This window comes from Sus scrofa, chromosome 13 (assembly GCF_054392235.1).
Source record: "Sus scrofa isolate SSC_HxYL_T2T_F1_AM1 chromosome 13, Sscrofa_HxYL_maternal_Yorkshire_Landrace_v2.0, whole genome shotgun sequence".
Lineage (NCBI taxonomy): Eukaryota > Metazoa > Chordata > Mammalia > Artiodactyla > Suidae > Sus > Sus scrofa.
In genome coordinates this window covers 172839756-172861311 of record NC_139395.1, presented here as the reverse complement: position 1 = coordinate 172861311, position 21556 = coordinate 172839756, and the positions used below count along the sequence as shown (strand labels likewise).

General features: G+C 37.4%; 1 protein-coding gene across 50 annotated transcripts in view; it reads right to left on the bottom strand.

The window, feature by feature from the left end:
• ABI3BP (ABI family member 3 binding protein) overlaps nucleotides 1–21556 on the bottom strand; it is a 277985-nt gene that overhangs the window by 155042 nt on the left and 101387 nt on the right. For all 50 annotated transcript variants that reach the window (XM_084991540.1, XM_084991569.1, XM_084991544.1 and 47 more), the window contains exons 3-4: nucleotides 18055–18123; nucleotides 14087–14219 (exon numbers count right to left, since the gene is read on the bottom strand). In XM_084991540.1, coding sequence (XP_084847666.1) covers nucleotides 14087–14219; nucleotides 18055–18123 — 202 coding nt within the window. The remainder of the gene's footprint in view (nucleotides 1–14086; nucleotides 14220–18054; nucleotides 18124–21556) is intronic.

The window sequence follows — 21556 nt, the reverse complement described above, 5'->3', positions numbered from 1 at the left end:
AGTGCAAATTTTAAGATCACTATTCCCTAAGTATTTAGGCATTCATAATATTCAGACATATATTGGGCAAAGTAATGATTCTCCTCACCACTATTTTTTTGCACCTTTACCACATGGGAGATTTTACATATACTATCTCATTTAATCATCACAAAAACATCTTGGATGGTAGAAATTATTAATCCCATTTTGTAAGCATGAAAACAGAGTTTCAGAAAGATGACAACTTGCCTAATGTCACCAGTCAGTGACTTTTACCATTGGCAGTGGCAGAACCAAGATAGAGACTTCTCTGGTTCTGCTCTATACAGCCTTGCTAAGCAGGCAGCAGATCAGGAAAGGAGATTTGCACTGCTACGGTCTACAGTAAGAAGAGTGAATGAACTAGGATTACATTTATCCATATAGAGAGATTTTACAAACAAAATAATGAATGCAAAAAGCAAGTTGAAAAATGGCCCATGTAGTTTCATGTAATTTACGCAAATATCAAGACACTGACACAAAATATGTTACCGTATATTATTACTGTCAGTGTAAAAAGACAAGAAATACTGGAAGGATGCAGCATTTGAAATAGTGCTTTGGCTCTCAATGAGCAGGTAGAGAGAGCAGGCCCCAGAGGTGGGGCCAACAGATAACATTTATCTGATTTTTATTTTTTGTCTTTTCTAGGACTGCATCCATGGCATATGGAGGTTCCCAGGCTAGCGGTCTAATTGGAGATGTAGCCAATGACCTTTGCCACAGCCACAGTAATGCGGGATCCGAGCCGAGTCTGTGACCTACACCATAGCTCAGGGCAGTGCTGGATCCTTAACCCACTGAGATAGAACCTGCAACCTCATGTTCCTAGTCAGATTCGTTAACCACTGAGCTATGACAGGAACTCCTGATTCTTATTCCTAAATAAACATTTCAATTAAATAGAATAAAATAATACCTTGTATGTATAGTGAGGGAAACGTGTTTGTCGTTCTATTTTGCGTTCTTTTTTTTACATTTAAATTTTTTCTCAAAAATCTAGTACCTCCCCTCAACTCTTAACTCTGAAAAATTAAATAGACTAAGATTCAGGTCAATTGCTTTTTTTTTTTTTTTGTCTTTTGCCATTTCTTGGGCCGCTCCCGTGGCATATGGAGGTTCCCAGGCTAGGGGTCGAATCGGAGCTGTAGCCACCAGCCTACACCAGAGCCACAGCAACACGGGATCCGAGCCGCGTCTGCAACCTACACCACAGCTCACAGCAATGCCAGATCCTTAACCCAATGAGCAAGGCCAGGGATCAAACCCGCAACCTCATGGTTCCTAGTTGGATTCGTTAACCACTGCGCCACAATGAGAACTCCCAGGTCAATTGCTTTTTTTAAAAAAAAATTCTGTAATTTTTAATAGAACTCTTTCCCCTAAGACCACAAATTCTTGACATTCACCATTACATCTTACAAGATGGCATACAGTAGTTACTAAATTAAAAATTTTGAAGCAACTGAATGAAAATGAGTAAATGAATGAATGAATAATATTGTAAATTGACTGAGAATGCAGTTATCAGGTTAACTGCTTTTATTTAAAGGCTTAAAATTTCACTCACTTACTCATGTTAAAACGTGTGTGTGTGTGTGTGTGTGTGTGTGTGTGTTTATCTTTAAGTGTTAGGCACAGGTTCTTTTTTTTATGGTTTTATTTTTTCCATTGTAGTTGATTTACAGTGTTCTGTCAATTTCTACTGCACAGCAAAGTGACTCAGTCATACATATATATATTCTTTTTCTCACATTATCCTCCATCATGTTCCATCACAAGTGACTAGATATAGTTCCCTGAGGCACAGGTTCTTGATGATACACAAAAATTTTCCAGAATCTCTGCAAACAAGGACTGGCTATGTAATCTGTGGGTCTCTTTGCAAAATGCAAACACAAGACCCTTTATTCAAAAATGATTAAGACTATTAAGATGGTGACAACAAAGCACTAAACCAGGCATGGGTCCTTCTAAGTGGAGAACCTGTGTGACTGTATTGGTTGCATGCCCATGAAGTCAGCAAGGGGTATGCAACCCATACAGTTTCATAAGTACAAAGGGATGACATAGTTGTATATTCAGCCTACTTTCTCACTAGTCCCAAACTACTGAAATGCTTAAACTCATTCATTAGCTTGCTTCTTCCTAATAAAAGCAGTTCTCTGGGCTCCCAATTCTATTCCAAAGTCACAAAAGACAGGGTAAAGGAGGCTGTTCCAGCAAAAGCACTAACTGCTACTGAGAACAAATGCTATAGATACCAACCCTCTGTGTACTGTGAGTTGAAACCTCAACGGTGATTTATGAAATACATGTGATGATAGCATGTCACATGGAATTTCTGTTTGTTTTTTTCCCTTCCCTGCCTATTACAGGATTTTAGGAAAGTCATAAGAAGCTAAAATCAGACCAGATGGGCCTACACAATTATGTATCTCTAGTTTGGATATATTCCTGAAGTCCTGAATTGTTTCTATGATCAAGTGGGGGCAGGGGGCAATGCTAACAGAACTACCAAAGGTCAGATTCCAGAATTCCCAATAAGCTTAATTTTATGTCATCTTCCTAAGATAAAATGAAATAGAAATGTTCCAAGACTGTGTTAAAAAAAATCTCTTAGAAAAAAAAAAATCTAGCCTGAAAAATTTTTTTGCCTTGATCACAAAGCTTTCTAAATACCACCTCTTGAACCAAATTGGTCAGGAAAAATACAAGTACAGGCAGTTAGACCTTCTCCTCTGCTTCAGTTAGGTTACCTTCCTCAATACTGGCTTAACTGAAAATTGTATAATATACACAAAATCTAAATTATTTTATTTTTTGGCTCCCTCTGTGGCATATGGAAGTTCTCCGCTCAGGGATCAAATCTGAGCCATAGCTGAGACCTATGCTGCAGCCGTGGCAATGTCCAATCCTTAACCCGCTGCACTGGGACTGGGATTGAACCCTTGCCTCAGCAGCAACCTGAGCCACTGCAGAGACAATGCTGGATCCTTAACCTGCGTGCCACAGCAGCAATTCCAGGCAACAGCTAAATTTTAAGAGATAGTAAACAAGACTACCTAGCTACAAAGTGCTGAAGTAAATTTTCTTGATTTTAAAGCAAAATGTAGGCCTTATGATCATAAACAATGCTGTCCAACCTAGCACAGAATACTTACTCCATATATATTATGGAATGAATAGAATGATCCTAAGGTGCTCATAGGGAATTCTAAAATTAGAATATAATTGCTCTAAATGGTGAATGACTCAATCACCAAAATATACTGATTTAACCCATTAGGTCTACAGTTATATTGTGTAATATGTCACTGTGTAAGTTTCATTTACCAAAGCTCACTATTCCTATAGAATCAAAGCAAAGGGAAGGAAAATCCAATAAATTGTACTACATTGTACTTTTGTAGAGGACTTAAGGTTTTTAAATTTATTTCAATTTATGCATACAATAAACTGTGAAATGAGCAGAGCAAGAATTACCGTAGAGGAGAAAAAGAGGCAAGGAGTGTTGAAAGCCTGATAATCAGTAACAGAGTCAGGCAAATGGCTATTTTTCTGACTCTTAAGCTAACATCTCTCTACTATGGTGCTCGGGAAAAGGAGATGAAAAAGACAGGAAAAATGACCAGATTGGAAGAAAAGTAAAAGGAATCAGAAATCCTTTGATCATTACTTAAGGTTTTTCATTGTTTTGTTTTATTGTGTATTTACCATGACATATAGTAACAGATTTCCCATTATTGTCTGACGACATGTAGGATCAAATGTTGATTGCACTTTTTTTCCTGTAGTTAATTAAATTTGGGCACAAGTGCATGGAGAAGCAACAAGTCTATTAAAGATAGAGGTGGTAGCCAGTGAATGTCATCAGAAAATACTTCTGGAAAGCCTGCCTAGCAATTTGGATTTTAGAAAGAAGCACATGCCATACCCTAATTAAGCAGTAAGGAACTGTGGAGGATAATGTTTGGTTCAACTGGAAATATTCTATTCTTGGATCTCTTCGATAGGCTCAAAACTGATGATAACTACTGCTATAACTTAAAAAACCCATAGCTCCTCACAATATGATGGAGAAAGTAGATTGTGGTTTGGCTTAGATGTTTTTCAGCTGCAAACGAGTAGCATGACATCAGGAGAATCTCTCTGCCCACTTAGGCATCAATTTTCTGGGCGTTAGATTAGACAATCTTTGAAACCTTACTATTTCTAAATTTTTATTTTAGGTACATATTAGAATTCTATTCTAATAAAATACAGAGGCAGAACACAGACTAGAAACCCCAGAGGTAGAAACCCCATTAATAAAATTAATGATGTAACTGGCAGTGAATTCTACCAAGTGGAGAAACTGAATAACATGAAAATAAATTCAGGCCTCTCACAAACTAGCCTGGATTGATGCACATGGTTGGCCATCTTTGGAACGTTCTTTTTTTTTTTTTTTTTTTTTTTTTTTTTGGTCTTTTCTAGGGCCGGTCCTGCGGCATATGGACATTCCCAGGCTAGGGGTCTAATCAGAGTTGTAGCTACTGGCCTACGCCAGAGCCACAGCAACGAGGGCAATGCCAGATCCTTAACCCACTGAGCAAGGCCAGGAATCGAACCCTCAACCTCATGGTTCCTAGCCGGATTCGCCAACAACTGAGCCACGACAGGAACTCCAGGAACTTTCTATACTAACCCAGAAATTCTTTATTTCTATATGATTAACTACCAATTTCCCAAAACATCTATTCCACACATCACACACTTTTTTTTTTCCTCTCTTCACATCAAAGGACACTTGCTGATGCCCCGTCAACAATGTCCTTGCTTCCTGCCTTACTGATACTGTGCCTGCTGACACAAATTTAGCTCTCATCCCTTCCTCTCCAAGTCCATTTCTCCCCTTTCCCTCTCTCCTTGCCCTTCCTGATTCAGGGTTATCCATTCTTCTGAAAAATAAATGTCTTGGTGATTGTATTCCATTTTCTTATTCCATCCTCAATGCATCCTTTCTCTTGATTCTTTGAAGACTTTTCTCTGAATTAAAAAGTTGTTCAAACATGTTCCATTATATCAAAGTAAAATAAAACTAATGCTTGGGGTTCTCCTGTGGTGCAGTGGGTTAGAGATCCGGCATTGTTGCTATAGCAGCTTGGGTCGCTGCTGTGGTGAGGATTTGATCCCTGGCCTGGGAATTTCCACATGCCACAGGCATGGCCAAAAAGCAAAAAACAAACAACCTTCAAAACTAACAACAACAAAAATGAAACTAATGCTCACTTCTTATTCTTGCCATTAACTTTTCAAAAAAATATTCTCAAAACTAATCAAGTGTCTTCCACTTTCTTACCACTCATAATGCCTAAATCTCTTTGCAATCTGGTGTCTGACCTGTTAGTACAGTAAAACCTCATGATCAAATCCAGTGATTGACTCATCTGTGAATTTCATAACTACCTTAAAAATCTACTCATCTTTCCCAAATCTGTTTCTATTTCTATTGACTTCATGTTCTTTCTCTCCTGTGTCCAATCAGTTTTCAAGTCCAGGTATATCTCCTGCACAATACCTCTTGCACTTGTCTCTTCTCTATTCCTACGTAACACTTAAGGGCCCAGTTTGGGTCCTTACTCTCTCTGGACTCTTGGAATAATTTTCAAACTGTTAAACCATTTCCAAAATCTCTTTATCACTCACTGCTGGCTGGCTCAACAAGAGGAAGAAGCTTCTAGTGATTTTTAGTGCTATAACAAATGGAATAGATTGCCTGAAGTGGCAATGATCACATAAAGAAGCTAAATAATATCAAAAACAATAAGAAGACTAGGAGAAAACAGCACCATTTCCTGAGTGTTCACTGCATGCTGGACACTATGTTAACTCAGCCACATTTAACATGTGTCATGTCATTTGATTCTAACAATCCTACCAGATATTACAATTATTACCTTTACTTTACAGATGAGAAAACCAAGGCTTAAAGCATTTTAGTAACCTATCCCTGGCCACCCAGTTAATAATAGAGCACAACTTTGAACTTAGGTCAGTCTGACCAGAATTAATACCCCTAGCATTGGCGCTATGTTACCATCCCTGGAGATACTCATTGTGGCCTCTGGATCAGTGATGTTGCAGAAGAGGTTCAAAGGCTGAATGGACTGGTTAGATGATTTTAAGGCTAGTTATTGACATTCCACTTGCTTATTCATTTATGCATTTCTTGAGACTAGAAATATGATGCTAGGTTGTGTGTGTGAAGATGAGTAAGATGCTGGGCATATGTTCAAAAATGAGCTCACAGGATGGGGAAGGAGGCAGATGTACATTTGATTAAGACTAAAGAAGGCAGAATGAAAAGCAGAGAGTGTGGAGGGTGGCTGGGTACCGCACCCTGCAGCCTGAACTTATAAAATGGCTACATTGTAAATCCCATCCCAGTGGTGTGACTGAAAGCAGGACATCCTACCCAGATCCAGGAAAAGCAAAGTAGATCAGATTCCAATCTCATGGCAGGGGCATGACTCACATATTCCTTGAGTTAGATTTTGGAGAAATTCTATGATTTCTTTCACCAGGAAATGGGGGAGCTAGGGGAGAATCTTCAACAGGTAAATAAAGTTGAGTAGTAATAAAGGAAGCTGGATTTATCAGCAGTGGAAGAATTGGAAAAAAAATGGAGGGAGAAATCTCAATACGCTATAGTCCAAATATGAGATGATAAAGGAAATCATCTCATATGGAATCCTGGAAGAAACAGAAGGAAGGGGGAAAAGAAGGAACAGATCAAAGTTATATTTCTGCGAAATGATGAGACTAGATTCCTCATAGGATAGGAGTACCAAGAAAAGTACAAGTAAAAATTAAAACCAAATATTCAAACTTGAGAAGAGGGAAGTTAAAGTGATAGAAAAGGAGTTCTTTTAGTAAGAGAGTGAACTTCTTTCAGTAAGAAAGGACAGCCGTTCAATAAGTAGTGCTGAGAAAACTGGACAGCCACATGGAAAAGAATGAAATTAGAACACTTCCTAGTACCATACACAAAAATAAACTCAAAATGGATTAAAGACGTAGATATAAGACCAGATACTATAAAACTCTTAGAGGAAAACATAGGCCAAACACTCCTTGACATAAACGACAGCAACATCTTCTCAGATCCACCTCTTAGAGTAAAGACAGTAAAAACAAAGAAGTAACAAAAAAAAAAGGGGACTTAATTAAACTTAAAAGTTTCTGCACAGCAAAGGAAACCCTATACAAAATGAAAAGACAACGACAGAGTGGGAGAAAATACTTGCGAATGAATCAACTGACAAGGGATTCATCTCCAAAATTTACAAATGCCTTCTGCAGCTCCATACCAAATAACAAACAACCCCATCAAAAAATGGACAGAAGATCTAAACAGACAATTCTCCAAAGAACACATACAGATGGCCAAAAAAACACTTGAAAAGATGTTCAACATCACTCATTATTAGAGAAACGCAAATCAATCAGTCAGACAATGAGACCACTATGAGGTACCACCTTACACCAGCCAGAATGGCCATCATCAAAAGGGCTACAAAAAATAAGTGCTAGAGAGGTGGTGGAGAAAAAGGAACCCAATTAACTGTTGGTGGGATTGTAAAGGTGGTGCAACCACTGTGGAAAACAGTATGGAGATTCCTCAGAAAACTAAAAATAGAACTACCGGAGTTCCCGTCGTAGCGCAGTGGTTAACGAATCCGACTAGGAACCATGAGGTTGCGGGTTTGATCCCTGGCCTTGCTCAGTGGGTTAACGATCCGGCGTTGCCGTGAGCTGTGGTGTAGGTTGCAGACGCGGCTCGGATCCTGCGTTGCTGTGCCTCTGACATAGGCTGGTGGCTATAGCTCTGATTAGACCCCTAGCCTGGGAACCTCCATATGCCGTGGGAGTGGCCCAAGAAATGCCAAAAAAAAAGACAATAAATAAGTAAATAAATAAATAAATAAAAATATAACTACCATTTTATTTAGCAATCCCACTCCTGGGCATCTATCCAGAGAAAACTGTGTCTTGAAAAGATACATGTACTCCCATGTTCATTGCAGCACTCTATACAATAGCCAAGACATGGAAACAACCTAAATGTCCATCGACAGAGGAGTGGATCAAGAAGATGTGGTACATATACACAATGGAGTATTACTCAGCCACTAAAAGGAATGAAATAATGGCATTTGCAGCAATAGGGATGGACCTAGAAATTATCATGCTGTGTGAAGTCAGTCAGACAATGAGACCCCAACATCAAATGCAATCACTTACATGTGGAATCTAAAAAAAGGACACAATGAACTTCTTTGCAGAACAGATACTAACTCACGGACATTGAAAAACTTATGGTTTCTAAATGAGTCAGGTTGAGGGATGGGGGGATGCACTAAGGGTTAGGGATCTAAATGCTATAAAATTTGGTTGTGATTATTGTTGTACAACTATAAATATAATAAAATTCATTGAGTAATTAAAAACAGAAAAAAAGTAAGAGAGTAAACATGTTCAGTTTGAGTTTAAGGTGATGAACACTGTTATTTAGTCATTCTAACGAAAATATTCCTCAGACAACTAAAAATACACTCTTAAAACTCTGGAATTGGGTCAAGGTCAGAGGTTCAGTATTGAAAGTCATTTACATCCTTATCACTCCTACTATTCCCTATAGAACAGCAATGTCAGAAATTCCTAGGAGCTCTTAGGAATGCATAACCTCAGGCTCTTCCTCAGGACTATGGAATCAGAATCTGTATTTTTAACAGTACGTCCAACATGATTTACAAGCACATCAAAGTTTGAGAACCACTCTTCTATATGGAGGTGAGAGTTGAAGAAAAGTCTTATAGATGAGTTAAGGTGGATACATAGGTGAGACATCCAAGGATAGATCTCTATTCCATATTTGAGATACAAGATAACAAGGAAGCAGAAAAGAAAGAGGGTAGAGGGAAATCTAAATAGAATTTTCCAAGAAACAAGAGTTCAAGAATGGGAGGATGGCTAAAAACATCAAGAGAAAGATTTAAAAGGATGAGAAGTGAGAAAACTCTACTGGAGCTGGTAATTAATTGACCATTGATGGTCATCAAGAGAAGTTCCAATGGAATGATAAAAAGAGGATGGAAGCCAGCAAAAAGGAATGAGGATGGTGAGGGTAGAATAAAATAAAAAATATGAGAGCAGATTAGTCTGAGAAGTTTTGGAATTCAGAGAAGAGACTGAGAAGATGTCTGCAGGGAGGAAAATCTTGAGCTTGTTTACAATCAAGAGGCAGGGTACCAATATCAGGAAAGAGGCAAATGTAGACGAGCAGGGTCTGGCAGAGTGTGGGAAGGATGCGATGAAGAGCACCCTCTAAAGTCAGAAATGTGTTCCTTGGTAAGAACAGAAGAGAGGTAAAGACAAACCTGGATGAAGAAAGAGTGAACTGATGGCAGACAGCCTACATTTCTTCAGTACTGCAGAAGCCAGGATGGACTAGGAAAGGAAAAGAGACAGAGACAGTAGCCTGTATTCCCAGGATGCAGGGTAATGTAAGGAGTGCCTGGATGGGAATCATTGATGTGGAAATGGAGATGTAGAAAATAAAGGTACTGATGTGGGTACTTCTCAAAGGCAAAGCCAACATAATTTAGAGCCTCAATAGCTATAGAAAATGAAAAGTAAAAAATGAAGTTTCAAATGAGGAAGAGTGGAAGAATGATGGTACTTCAGAGAGTAATAAGACAAAGGAACTAATATTTCAAGAGAAAAGTTTAAGTCCCATTTTGTCATAAGTTTGAAGTAATGGTGAGACACAAAAGTGAAAATGCTGACATTTCACTGTTTATTCACTTGGCATATATTTGCCAAAGCCTTACTATGTGCCAGATACTGGCCCAGGGACTAGGGAGGCAATGGTGGTTAGGATACCCATGGTCTCTGTCCTCACAGAGGTTAAAATTTACATGGCAAGACAAATAGGTAATGAGGCACTGGTCTCAGTCAAGTGAGAAATCCCAGACATCGAAAATATTTGCTTCTTAGAAACTTGGGACTAAAAAAAGAAAGGCTAGAGTTAGCTCTGGACCAGTCGAAAAAGAGAGCCCTCATTCTACATTAAGAGCAAGTAACTACACTGTGAAAGTGTTAGAAAATGTGAAAATGATTTCTAAACGAATCATAAAGCTTTAATAAGTTGGCAAAGGAATGAGAACTAAAGCAATCTTGAACATTTTAACAAGTTGGAAATGTGGGAAGGAAAAAATATGCTATTAATGGTGAAATAAATTGTGGTTTTACCCTTGATCTGGGCCAATTTGGAAAGCATTCTTTTGACCTTTGATAGATTCAAGACAAATGTGTACATTCTTCTCTTCAGAGCCCATTAAGAATAAAAAACTATAAATTAAGTACATTTACTCTTCAATGTAAACTCAGAAAAGGATATAAAAACATGGCAGATCCATTCGGATCCTATGGAAACATATCACAAAGGATGAAGTGAACTTTCAGTAATATTTCCAAGCTTAAAATAAATAAAACAAAAAACCCCAAAGGTTTTCTCAATGAAAACTCACTACACAAGCACTTTGATTATAAAGCCAAAACTCAAGGTATAATATAAAAAAACTTTTCCAATAAATTATTTGCATTTGCATAGGATAAATGAAGCTATACAAACCAAAGTGAAACGATTTTTTTTTTCAATCAGAAACTTTACACATGGTGCCAAATATTAGAGTTAAATTAATTAAAAGGACACCAGTTGGTGTTCCTGCAGCAAGCCATGGGCATTCAGATTCCAATATTTGTCAGAATATACTTCTGAAAGAAAACTTGAGCTGTAATTAACCTTCCAATTTTCAAGAAGGAATCATTTCCTATAACTATCATGGCTTATCCTAACCTATGGGATTACTCTGAATTCTAAAAAAAAAAAAAAAAAAAAATCATCTGCATAATCATATGAGGGTGGAATTCTCCAAGTCTGCTTCTAATTACAGTAATTGAGAGTTGTTATGGTGGATTTATTTGCGTGCTTATAATCTGTACAGTATTTCCAGAGCTTTTAAATAAGGACTATTATTTTTTCTCAAATACCACAAAGACTTTAAAATGTCAGCTCTTTATTAGCTGTTCTATCTAGGGAGAAAGGAGGCATGAGTAAATAAAATTTACTTCAAATGCTTCTTTTTGTCATTACTGTTTAATTCTTCCCTTTTAGTCGTGTCCTAACAGTTCCCTGTTTCTGTCAAGGATACCTTGATCTTCCGACACACTCAGGTTTGAAAGTTGGCAAACATCTTGACATGTTTCTATTGAATCTTTTTTTTAAAAAAAAAAACTTCATTCTAGGTGGAATTATTGACTTTAAATATTGTGGTTTGATGGGCGTGACTCCTTCTATTTGATGAGAAGAGCAGAGCCAGGATGTTTGGGCAAGGAGGAGGGGGTGAAGTCCACCCATGGTCTGAGTAGCTTGGGCTTTCAAGTCAAATGCCTTGGGTAAAATTCTAGCTCCATCTTGCCGTCTGTTCGCCTACCTTCTGCACATTTATTATCTGCTTGTGTTGTTGAAACATGGCAACAGCTATCAACTAGAGTCAGTCATCAGGTAAGTTCTTTCATGGAGGGTTCCACAGGACCAAGTGAAATTGAAGGAAAGGTTTGAGGACAGGGGAGGAAATCATATCAAATTATATGCTATACATATTTGTGAGTTACCGAACCTCATGAATTTATCAAGCAAGTTGAATAAAATGAACTACATTTTATTACAAGTGTATTGAATCTCCTTCCTCCCTTCCTTTCTTCCTTCCCATGCCCTTCCCTCCCTTCTTCCCCTGCCCCCTTTTTTCTTTCTTAATAAGAAGACTACAAATACGAAAAGGAAAAAGAAAGAAACCCATAAACATTTGTTTTCTTAGCACTGGAACCCTGGACTACACTATTAGAAACTGGAGTTATCACAAGAAAGCAGGTTCTTTGAAGAGTTCACTTTCTAAACTAAGTCAAGGGTTTAGCAGTGAGTGAAATATGGAATATTTCAGGTTCTTTCAAACAGCTCAGCATTACTTTTCAAAAAACGTGGTTTTGGCATATTTCTACATGCCTTTTTCCAAGAGTTTCTTCCTTCAGAACTATGGGTATATGAAAGAAAATTTAATTTTTTTCCTTTCTTAAGTTGAGAACTTACAAAAAATTTTTAAAGCTCTTTCTATTTCCATCCAATTTAGACAAATAAGAAATCCAACACTACAGAAAATGGATATATGGTCAAAAAGCACATGGAAAATTTTCAGTATCTTTAGTACAAAGGAAATGTATATAAAAACATCAATGAGATATGACTATAGTAGAATGACTGAGATGAAAAATATTGATGACATGAAATGCTGATGAGGATGTGGAGCAACCAGAACTTGCACATGTTGCTTGTGGGAATTTTGGAAAAATTAAGCCCCACTGCCCTTCCCCCCAATCAAATACTTATTTTCCCTGTGACATAGCAGTTCTCCTTCTAGTATTTCTAAGAGGAAGTAAAAGATATGTCCATAAGAGTCTTATACAAAATTGTTTATAAAAGGTATATTCAGAATGATAAAAAGCTAAACACAATTCAAGTGTACACCAGCAGGAAAATGGATCATAAATTGTGAAATATTCACTTAATGTAAGACTACTCAGGAATAGAAAAGGAATGGACAATTGATATTTGTAATGTCATGGATGAATCTCAAAAACATGCTAAATAAAAAGAAACAAAAAGAGAACATACTATATGATTCTGTTTATATGGAATTCCAAAGTAGACAAACTTTCTAGCACTTTCTGGAGTCATGAAAATGTTTTATTTCTTCATAGGTTGGTACATGGTTACACATTTTTTCATAACTGATTAAACTAAACATCTAAGATTTATGCATTTTACTGGGTTTAAATTATATCTCAATAACAAAGTTTTTATTTAAAAAGGGAATGAAACAACTTTTAAAATTTAAAAATCACCAAGTATTTAAAATGAAAAAAAACTTTAGAAATAAAAAAGCCTAGGTTTGCAAATTTTGAATGCCAGATGCAAAGTTTTGAATTTTGAAGCTACTGTAGAAAATGTTTATGATAAGCAAGTATCATTTTATACTCAATTCAGAATCATGGTTCAGTATTTAGTACAGTACCCAGCACAAAGACAATGGCAACTACATGTGTTGGATGGATGAATGGCAGTAATTTTAAAAAATAAATACTTATAGGTATTTCTTATTTTGTTCTGTCAAAAAAGATGGTAGCTTCATTTCCAACTGTGTTTTTCTCTATCTACAACTCTTCTTGTTAAGTGTCGCTCCAGTTTTCTAAGCCAGTGATCCCTCAAATTAGGTGGGAATCAGGATCAACAGGAGGACTTGTTAAAACACAAATAACTTGGCCCCTCCCTGGGAATTTCTCATTCAGTAGGTCCGAAGACCCGAGAATTTCCATTTTTGACAAGTTCCCAAATGATGCTGGTGCTGATGCTGCTTGGTTTGGGGACCACGTCGAGAGAGAACGACTGCTTTTAGCATTTTTCCAGTTGCCTTTTCCACCCTTTTGAAACCAAAGACCAATATTGACAACTTTTTTTGGCCACACCCCTGCATGTGGAAGTTCCCCGGCCAGGAAATGCACCTGAACCACAGTAGTGACAATACCAGATCCTTAACCCACTGAGCCACCAGGGAACTCCTGCAACTTTTAACAGTCTTTCCTGACTGCTTTTGGCCTCATCCTCTGAGCTTTTAGTATCACTGAAAACCTCATTTGCTATTTGGCTTATTTTCCATTCTAGTTTGTTCTTTGGAAAGAAAAAATACTTGTATATGTTTTCTATTGAGGTAGATGATAACTCCCTAAAGGGTAGGGCCCATTCCCTCCATACCTAGAACAGGCTCTGCAGCTAATAGGTGATCTGTAAATACTGATGCACCTGATATTTATACATTCTTCCTAAAGCATGTGTAGATACTATTGAAAGAAGGTGCCAATTTTCAGATAAAAACCAAAATCTTCCATTATGGTGACTTACCTGTCATTGGGACACTGACTTGGCAATGTCCAGTCATGCTGAGGGTTGATGAGGAAGCCCCAAGACAGGAAGACTGAGCTTGGTGTCAGAGTGCCAACTACCAGCTGGAGAGGCTTGCGAGACCGTGTTTTACCTATGGAGGTAATGGACAGTTTAACTCTGGTAATATTTAGTGTATTTTCCATGATTTGGGTAAAGATGATTTAGCAAGATGATGAAGAATGTGAAAGCATTCATTTCCTTTTCATATAGTGCACAAATGTTAGTGATGTTTTGTCCATGAATTGAAGCATGACTCAAATGAAATACTCTGAGATTTACATGTGTGTGTATGCATATAAAATGTATCTCTTCCTAGTTTTTATTTTCTTTTGGGTTAGGGAGGCATATGTAGGTCTTGGCTATTACCAGTGAAATAAACACACATGCAAACACATATAGGTATACATACACTCATTTCTTTTCTTTTACAGACAAAAGTGTGCTTATTTTTTCCCTGAGACTGTGAATTAGTGTGAAATTAATGTCACAGAAGAGAAAATAAAGTTTACCATCTATAATATTAGTTAAATTCTTCAAAATTTTTTATTTTCAAGTTTAAAAATCCCTCATCAGATCATGCCGATAAGCCTATTTTTGTTTTTAGAGTAGGTGTCTAAATGGAAAAGGTACACACATTTTTAATGATGCTAAAAGAGTAGAAATAATACAGGAAGCACAGTTGTTTTGATGAAAATAATAGGATTTGGGCAATGCGAAGGCGAAGACGGATGCTGAGAAACCACTGTAGATTCTTTCAAGCATCATGGGGTGGAGTGCAGACATTTGCCTTCTCAAAAATATTTGAAGCTTTAGGAATGGGAGGACAGTGAAAAAGAGGAAAGATTCTCAACCACAGACACCAATATTGGCACATAAACAAAAAATCTGGGTAAATAAAAATCCAAAAGGATTAATTAATTAAAAATGCAGTAGGACCTAATAAAACTAGGCATAACTTACATGAAACATGGATATTTTGTATTTCCATTAATTCCCTCTTTCATTTCATGAGACTATGTGTTTATATTTGCTGTAAAAATAATTTTGTTGCAGTTATCTACTGCAGTAGGAACCAAACAGAATAAATGGCCTGCAACTATTACAAGGTGGGTGGGAGGGTACCCCTTATACAAGCTTAGCTGAGGTTATTTCAACTAAATGCCCTTGAAAATTGTGCCATGCTTATTGCTTCTGTTAGATTTAAATTGTATAAATTGTTATTCTGGTGGAAAAGCCCTCTGAGACCAGACTAAAGATAACTGAGCAGTGGCAAATTACTTTGCTGTGACATAGGATTTTTTTTTTTTTTTTTTTTTTTTTTGAGTTTTAGGGCCATACCAGCAGTATATGGAAGTTCCCAGGCTAGGGGTCAAATCGGAACTGCAGCTGCCAGCCTATACTACAGCCACAGCAACACAGGATCTGGGCCATGTCTGTGACCTACACCAGGGCTCATGGCAGTGCTGGATCCTTAACCCACTGAGTGAGTCCAGGGATCAAACCTGCATCCTAATGGATACTAGTCGGGTTTGTTATTGTTGAGCCACAATGGGAACTCCATAGGTAATCTTTTAAAAAATATTTTAAACAATTCTCAAGGATGGTTATTAGTTGTTTGCATACATGCAATTATACTTCTCTGTAAATTTTTCCAGTTGTACCTGTGATAGTACTTTATATAACTGTGAGTCAAAGGGTTCAAGTCTGGCTCTCAAGGAGGGCAGAGCAGAATCTGAGATAATGTCAGGGCACACATGTAGTTTAAAAAAGCCCGGTGGTGAATCTGATATGGCTTTTCCCACCCCTGAGTTTATTTTCACTAACATAGTACAACTGTCTGAATAGATAGATAAAAATAAGGCCCAAAGTAGTTCAAGGGCATTCAAGGTCACAATGAAAGCAAGGTTAAGACTCGAATGCAGGTCTCCTGAATTGTAATCTAGTTTTCTTTTTACTACATCACTGACTTAGTTCACAATGTATGAGGAAATGCCACTTAGAGAAAAAAGATACATTTCCCCCAGGAAGCTGAATTTTACATGACCATCAAATAATTATTTCACTAAATTTGGATCTTAATTTGAAAATGATTAAATAGTTAAAATTTATATGGCAAATACAAATGTAAAGTGAATAGAAGGTAATCCATTACTTATTACATCACTCTCAAATGCAGATCACAAAAACAAAAATTATATCCGTTGCCTGAAAGGAAAGGTGGGGTATTATATCCTGAGAAAGATGAAACAATTTCCTGAGTTGGTCATTACACAGTGAAAAATCATCTCTAAGGCCAGTGTCACAGAAGCCACAAAATGAAAGGAAACGAAGTTATAAAATGCTAACTTGTAATCACTCTTGACTTTCCTTATTTTAGTGTATTTGCTTTATAATATTTGTATTAAGAAAAATTCAGTAACTGTGAAGCCAGAATCCCATAGAACTGTACTCATGCTGCCTGACTTTATTATTAAATTTTTTGAAATGTCTTGTAATACTGAGAGTACATTTCTTTTAAAGTATATGGAAAGCTGCCTAGACAACTATCATTAATAAGTTGTAAGTATTGACTGAAATTTCCCCCAAGCTTTGGGATAATATAGAAGGCTAATAAAAGGAATTTGTATTTCTCAAAACATTTTACCACTTACTGGCTCTCTAAAGAAATGGAAACCAGGAGTTCCCTGGTATCTCAGTGGGTTAAGGACCTGAGGCTGTCACTGCTATGGCTCTGGTAACTGCTGTGGCAGCGGTTCAATCCATGGCCTGGGGAATTTCTGCATGCTCCAAGTGTGGCAAAAAAAAAAGAAGAAGAAGAAAAAGTGGAAACCAACAGAAGGAGGGGAAGGGATTGTGGCAACTGATTTCTGGTAACCAGGCATGGCTAGTACACCTAGGAGACCATATAAACAGGTACAGAGGACCCCTTTGCTCAGTATATGTGGTATCTGTTATGTTCCCCACCACCCTTTAGGAAAGAAATAGCAAAAAAGATCCTTTTCTTCTGTGGTACATCCAGTGTACTATGAAAGGTAGATATGATTAGGAAACAATAATTTTGAGGACAGGTCACATTGAACATGAAAAAGCAAAGCAAAGCGTTGTGATCAGCTCTATCTGCAGAGCTAGCAAGATACCACATCAGTTAGAAGCATATCCACAGGCAAGGGCTTGCTTATTTGATCTGAGAGGAAATTTAGTGGTGATTTTGGGACAACTTAGGATTTTAACCTTCCTTTAGTCATGTAGAAATGTTTCCACTTTTTTCCACCTGTGGTATCTACTTTCCAGTTCCAAGTCTCCCTAGCCATGGGAAAATGGATGTTGTACTGCTGTCAAAAAAGTCCTTTTTTCTATGTTTGACTAAATACAAGAGATTTAGAAGGAAGAGGCATAAATAAAATTCAGGTTCCAACCTATTTAAAACACATGTAAATGAGTCGTGCTTTTGAAATGTAAACAGCTCCCTTCAGTAAAGGTCAGACATCAAATTCTGCCCTAAAAACCAGAAAGACACAACAGCAGGTATGAGTTCACACACTGCAAAACAGAGGCAGGCCAGCAGGAGCAGCACCTGCCATGGGCCAAGCCTGTCCTATGTGTTGCATATCCATGAATCATTTAATCTTCACCAGTACCCTACTAGGTGAGAGAATGGAAGCACAGAGAGGTTCAGTAATTTGCTTCCACCTGCAGTTTGGACGTGATGGTGCTGGTAAGGCCCCCAAGAGCCTCCCCCACCAGCTATGTTGTTTCCCAAGCAGGGTCATCTGTTGACCTGGGGCCTGCTGGCATTGAGCATCTTCTAACCTCCATGCCTAAGGCATCCCCAAGGTGCTTGGTCTACATGAGTAGAAAAGAGATGAAAAGGCAATGTTTTAAAGTTAATAATAATAATAAAAAAATAACAACAACAAAAAAAATACCTGAGCATGACTTCTTTTGACTGGGAGGAGGAGCAGGTCGCACAACTATGAGATATTTAGGCTCAGCATCTGTAAAACAGTAACATTATTTATTAGCGAGATTCTTCAAGAAGGAGCAGCATTCAACACGCCCGTTCCTGACTCAGTGTTCCCCAGCTTTCGTCATTGTAACCACAGCACCCACCCGTGATAGGGCCCAGGAATTTGGAAAGTTCATACTTGGGATAGTTCAGGCCACTAAGTTTTTAAAATGAAAATTAAATCCAGGTTTTCAAAACCCAATGGACAGGAGTGGGGGAGAAGTCTTAAAAGAATCATGATAAATACTGTTTTCATGCCACATTTTCACCAATTTTTTGGTCTATTATTGCATCCAACCATTTTCATGAACAATGTTTTTAAAAAGTCATGATTTAAGTCACCTAAAATATACCAATGGAAAATAGAGAATCTCTTTCAAAATACTTAGGTTTTAGAAACACACACACCTACAGTCAATTAATCTTTGAATATATAAAAGGAAGCAAGAATATAAAATGGGAACAGTCTGTTTAGCAAGTGGTGTCGGGAAAGTTGGACAGCTGCATGTAAATCAGTGAAGTTAGAACACACGCTCACATCATGCACAAAAATAAACTCAAAATGGCTTAAAGACTTAAACCTAAGATACAATACCATAAAACTCCTGGAGGAGAACATAGGCAAAGGTTCCTCTGACTTGAATGTTTCCTTAGGTCAGTCTCCCAAGGCAATGGAAATAGAAAAGGAAACCCTCCTATACTGTTGGTGAGAATGTAAACTAGTGCAGGCACTGTGGAAAACAGTATGGCAGTTCTTCAGAAAAACTAGAAATAGGTTGTTTCTATGTCTTGGCTATTGTGAATAGTGCTGCAATGAACATAGGGGTGCATGTATATTTTTCAAGGAAAGTTTTGTCCGGATATATGCCCAGGAGTGGGACTGCTGGGTCATATGGTAGTTCTATATTTAGTTTTCTGAGGTATACTGTTTTCCATAGTGGCTGTACCAATTTGCATTCCCACCAACAGTATAGGAGGGCTCCCTTTTCTCCATACCTTCTCTGGTATTTGTTATTTGTAGATGTAGTAATAAAGGTCATTCTGACAGATATGAAGTGGTATTTCAATGTAGTTTTGATTTCCATTTCTCTGATAATTAATGATGTTGAACACTTTTTCATATGCCTCTTGAAATGAAATTTTAAAAGACATTATATTTAAATGATAAATGCTCACTCATATCAGGGGCTAATAATTTATCAAATATGTTTTTAAATTAATGTTTTCAAGATGAATGGTTGGTTTAGATGTACAGTATATTAATACAGTATATAAATAAGTCCAATCCACTTTGGGCATTCAAAATAGCATCTTACAAGCAGCTCTACTGGATTAATTGATTGACTGATACACATTATTTATAATATTTTTTCAGTAATTTTAGATCTTGAAACTCATTCTACACCAAACTTCATTTGGATGCTGTAGTTGATCAGAATTCATGCCTACTTGCTCAGGTAGACCTCAAATCTTGGTTTTGTTTCCAGTTGAATAGCTTCCCTCCATGTGTTTGAAACAGAGGCCTTCTCTGCCCAAGGCTTTACAGGGCTGACCTCATTCTCAGCCCACGACACCCTGGCAATTCAATACATTTAATGACTCGAGGCTTTATCTTTTCCCTGGACATCCCACACAGCCCTATTTGCTATAACCTGCTGCAATAATTACCACTGCAAAAGGTGAACCAGGTAACCTCTTGAACTGACCTCAGGTGAGTATTGGTGCCTAATGACCTAACGCAGATAAAGGAGCATTCTTTGTGTTTCAGAATTTCATGTGATTCAAAGCACATCTTGTTTAGTGGAGCTTATATAAGGAATGCTCAACCTAAAGTTTTCTAGTAGGAATATAATAACCATTTCCTGATTTTATTTGGGATATAGAACAATACAGGTATTAAAAAACTACTATGTATATATTGGAGTACTTTCTTATGTATAGGATACTTGCTAAGCACTTTACATATATAATGTAATTACTCTTCATGGCAATCCTACTTGACAAGTAATAGTCTCAGCCAGTTTGTAGAGGAGGTCACGGGGTAGGTCAGCTCTATGGGTCAACAATATGTGCAGTCACACAGGGTCCCAGGCTCAGTTTAATACCTGGCTGTCACCATTTAGAAATTCTTCCTACTTTTATCTTTGATTTGTGTTTTCTAAGAGCTGTCTCACAGGACAATGGAACATGTGTGTGAGCAGAGGAGATAGCAACAATAATGCATGTCTTCATTTCCTTCCATTCACATTTAGCCATAAAGTGGCAATTAGCACAGCATTCCAAAGGGCCCATGACACATGAGGGTTCAGTAAATCTCGAAGGTTGAGTAGGGTAAGCATATTGTATCTATGACTGAGGAAGGGGCAGTGGAAGGGGCCTGTGAGATCACACGTTCCATTTGAACCAGAACTTGCAACGAAATGCAGAAAGAAGGCAGTGGCATTTTCAGAAACAAAAATGACCAAAGAATCCTATCATGTCTTTTCTTATTCATGTTCCTTTCCTGGCTTAGCCAGCCACCTACACTGAAAATTATAACATACAGGGTAATGGAAAGCTAGAGTAATCCCTGGTTCCTCTTCTTTCTTGTTCTCCCTCACTCATGAGTAAGTGGAAGGCAGAGAGTATTAGCACAATGTGCAAATATCAAAAAGTTGAGTTTTGAGTTTTGCTAGTGTGGTAAGAATAAAATACACATGCATGTATGAACTACAAAGTACAAACTATAATTCCAGTGATTTTGCTCAGGAGTTAAAAGCACTTAGCCTTGCACAATATAAAGATAAATGGCAAAATTTATTCTCATAATTTAAACTTTTGATTTTTCTTTATTTAAATGACATGAAATAGTAAATAAAATAGTACCATGACAAGTAAAGAGAGAAACTGTGGAAGAAAAAACTATATATGTTAGCACTTTTAATGACACCTTTTTCTTGGTTTTTGAATCATGGACCTTGTGTAATTTTTTGCACTTGGCCTTGAAAATTATGTAGCTATCTTGTCCACCAAATACCCTTTTAACACAACTTTGGAATTTATTTCTAGAAAACAAAGTTAAACCCCCTTTTTATAAAGTTATTCTCACTGTTGCAGAGTCTCTTAGAGTTAGCTTTTTATTTCCTTCCTTGATACACATTAATTCAACCATGCCTCAGTGCTTTTAAAAAAAAAAAAACCTGAAATACTAGAAAAATAATAAACATAGAAGCCAAAGATAGTGCCACGATCCAAGACATATGGTTATAGGAGCAATTTACAAGTCATTTTTGTTATGATCAGTCATTTTGTATAAAGCAAAGGCTGTTACAGCCAATTACAAATTGGAACAGATGTCAGGACTTGGGTGCATATGCTGGCTCTCACTGCTCATTAAAAACTTCCAAATTCATGTAATTCAGCAGTCTTTGCACTCAATTGGG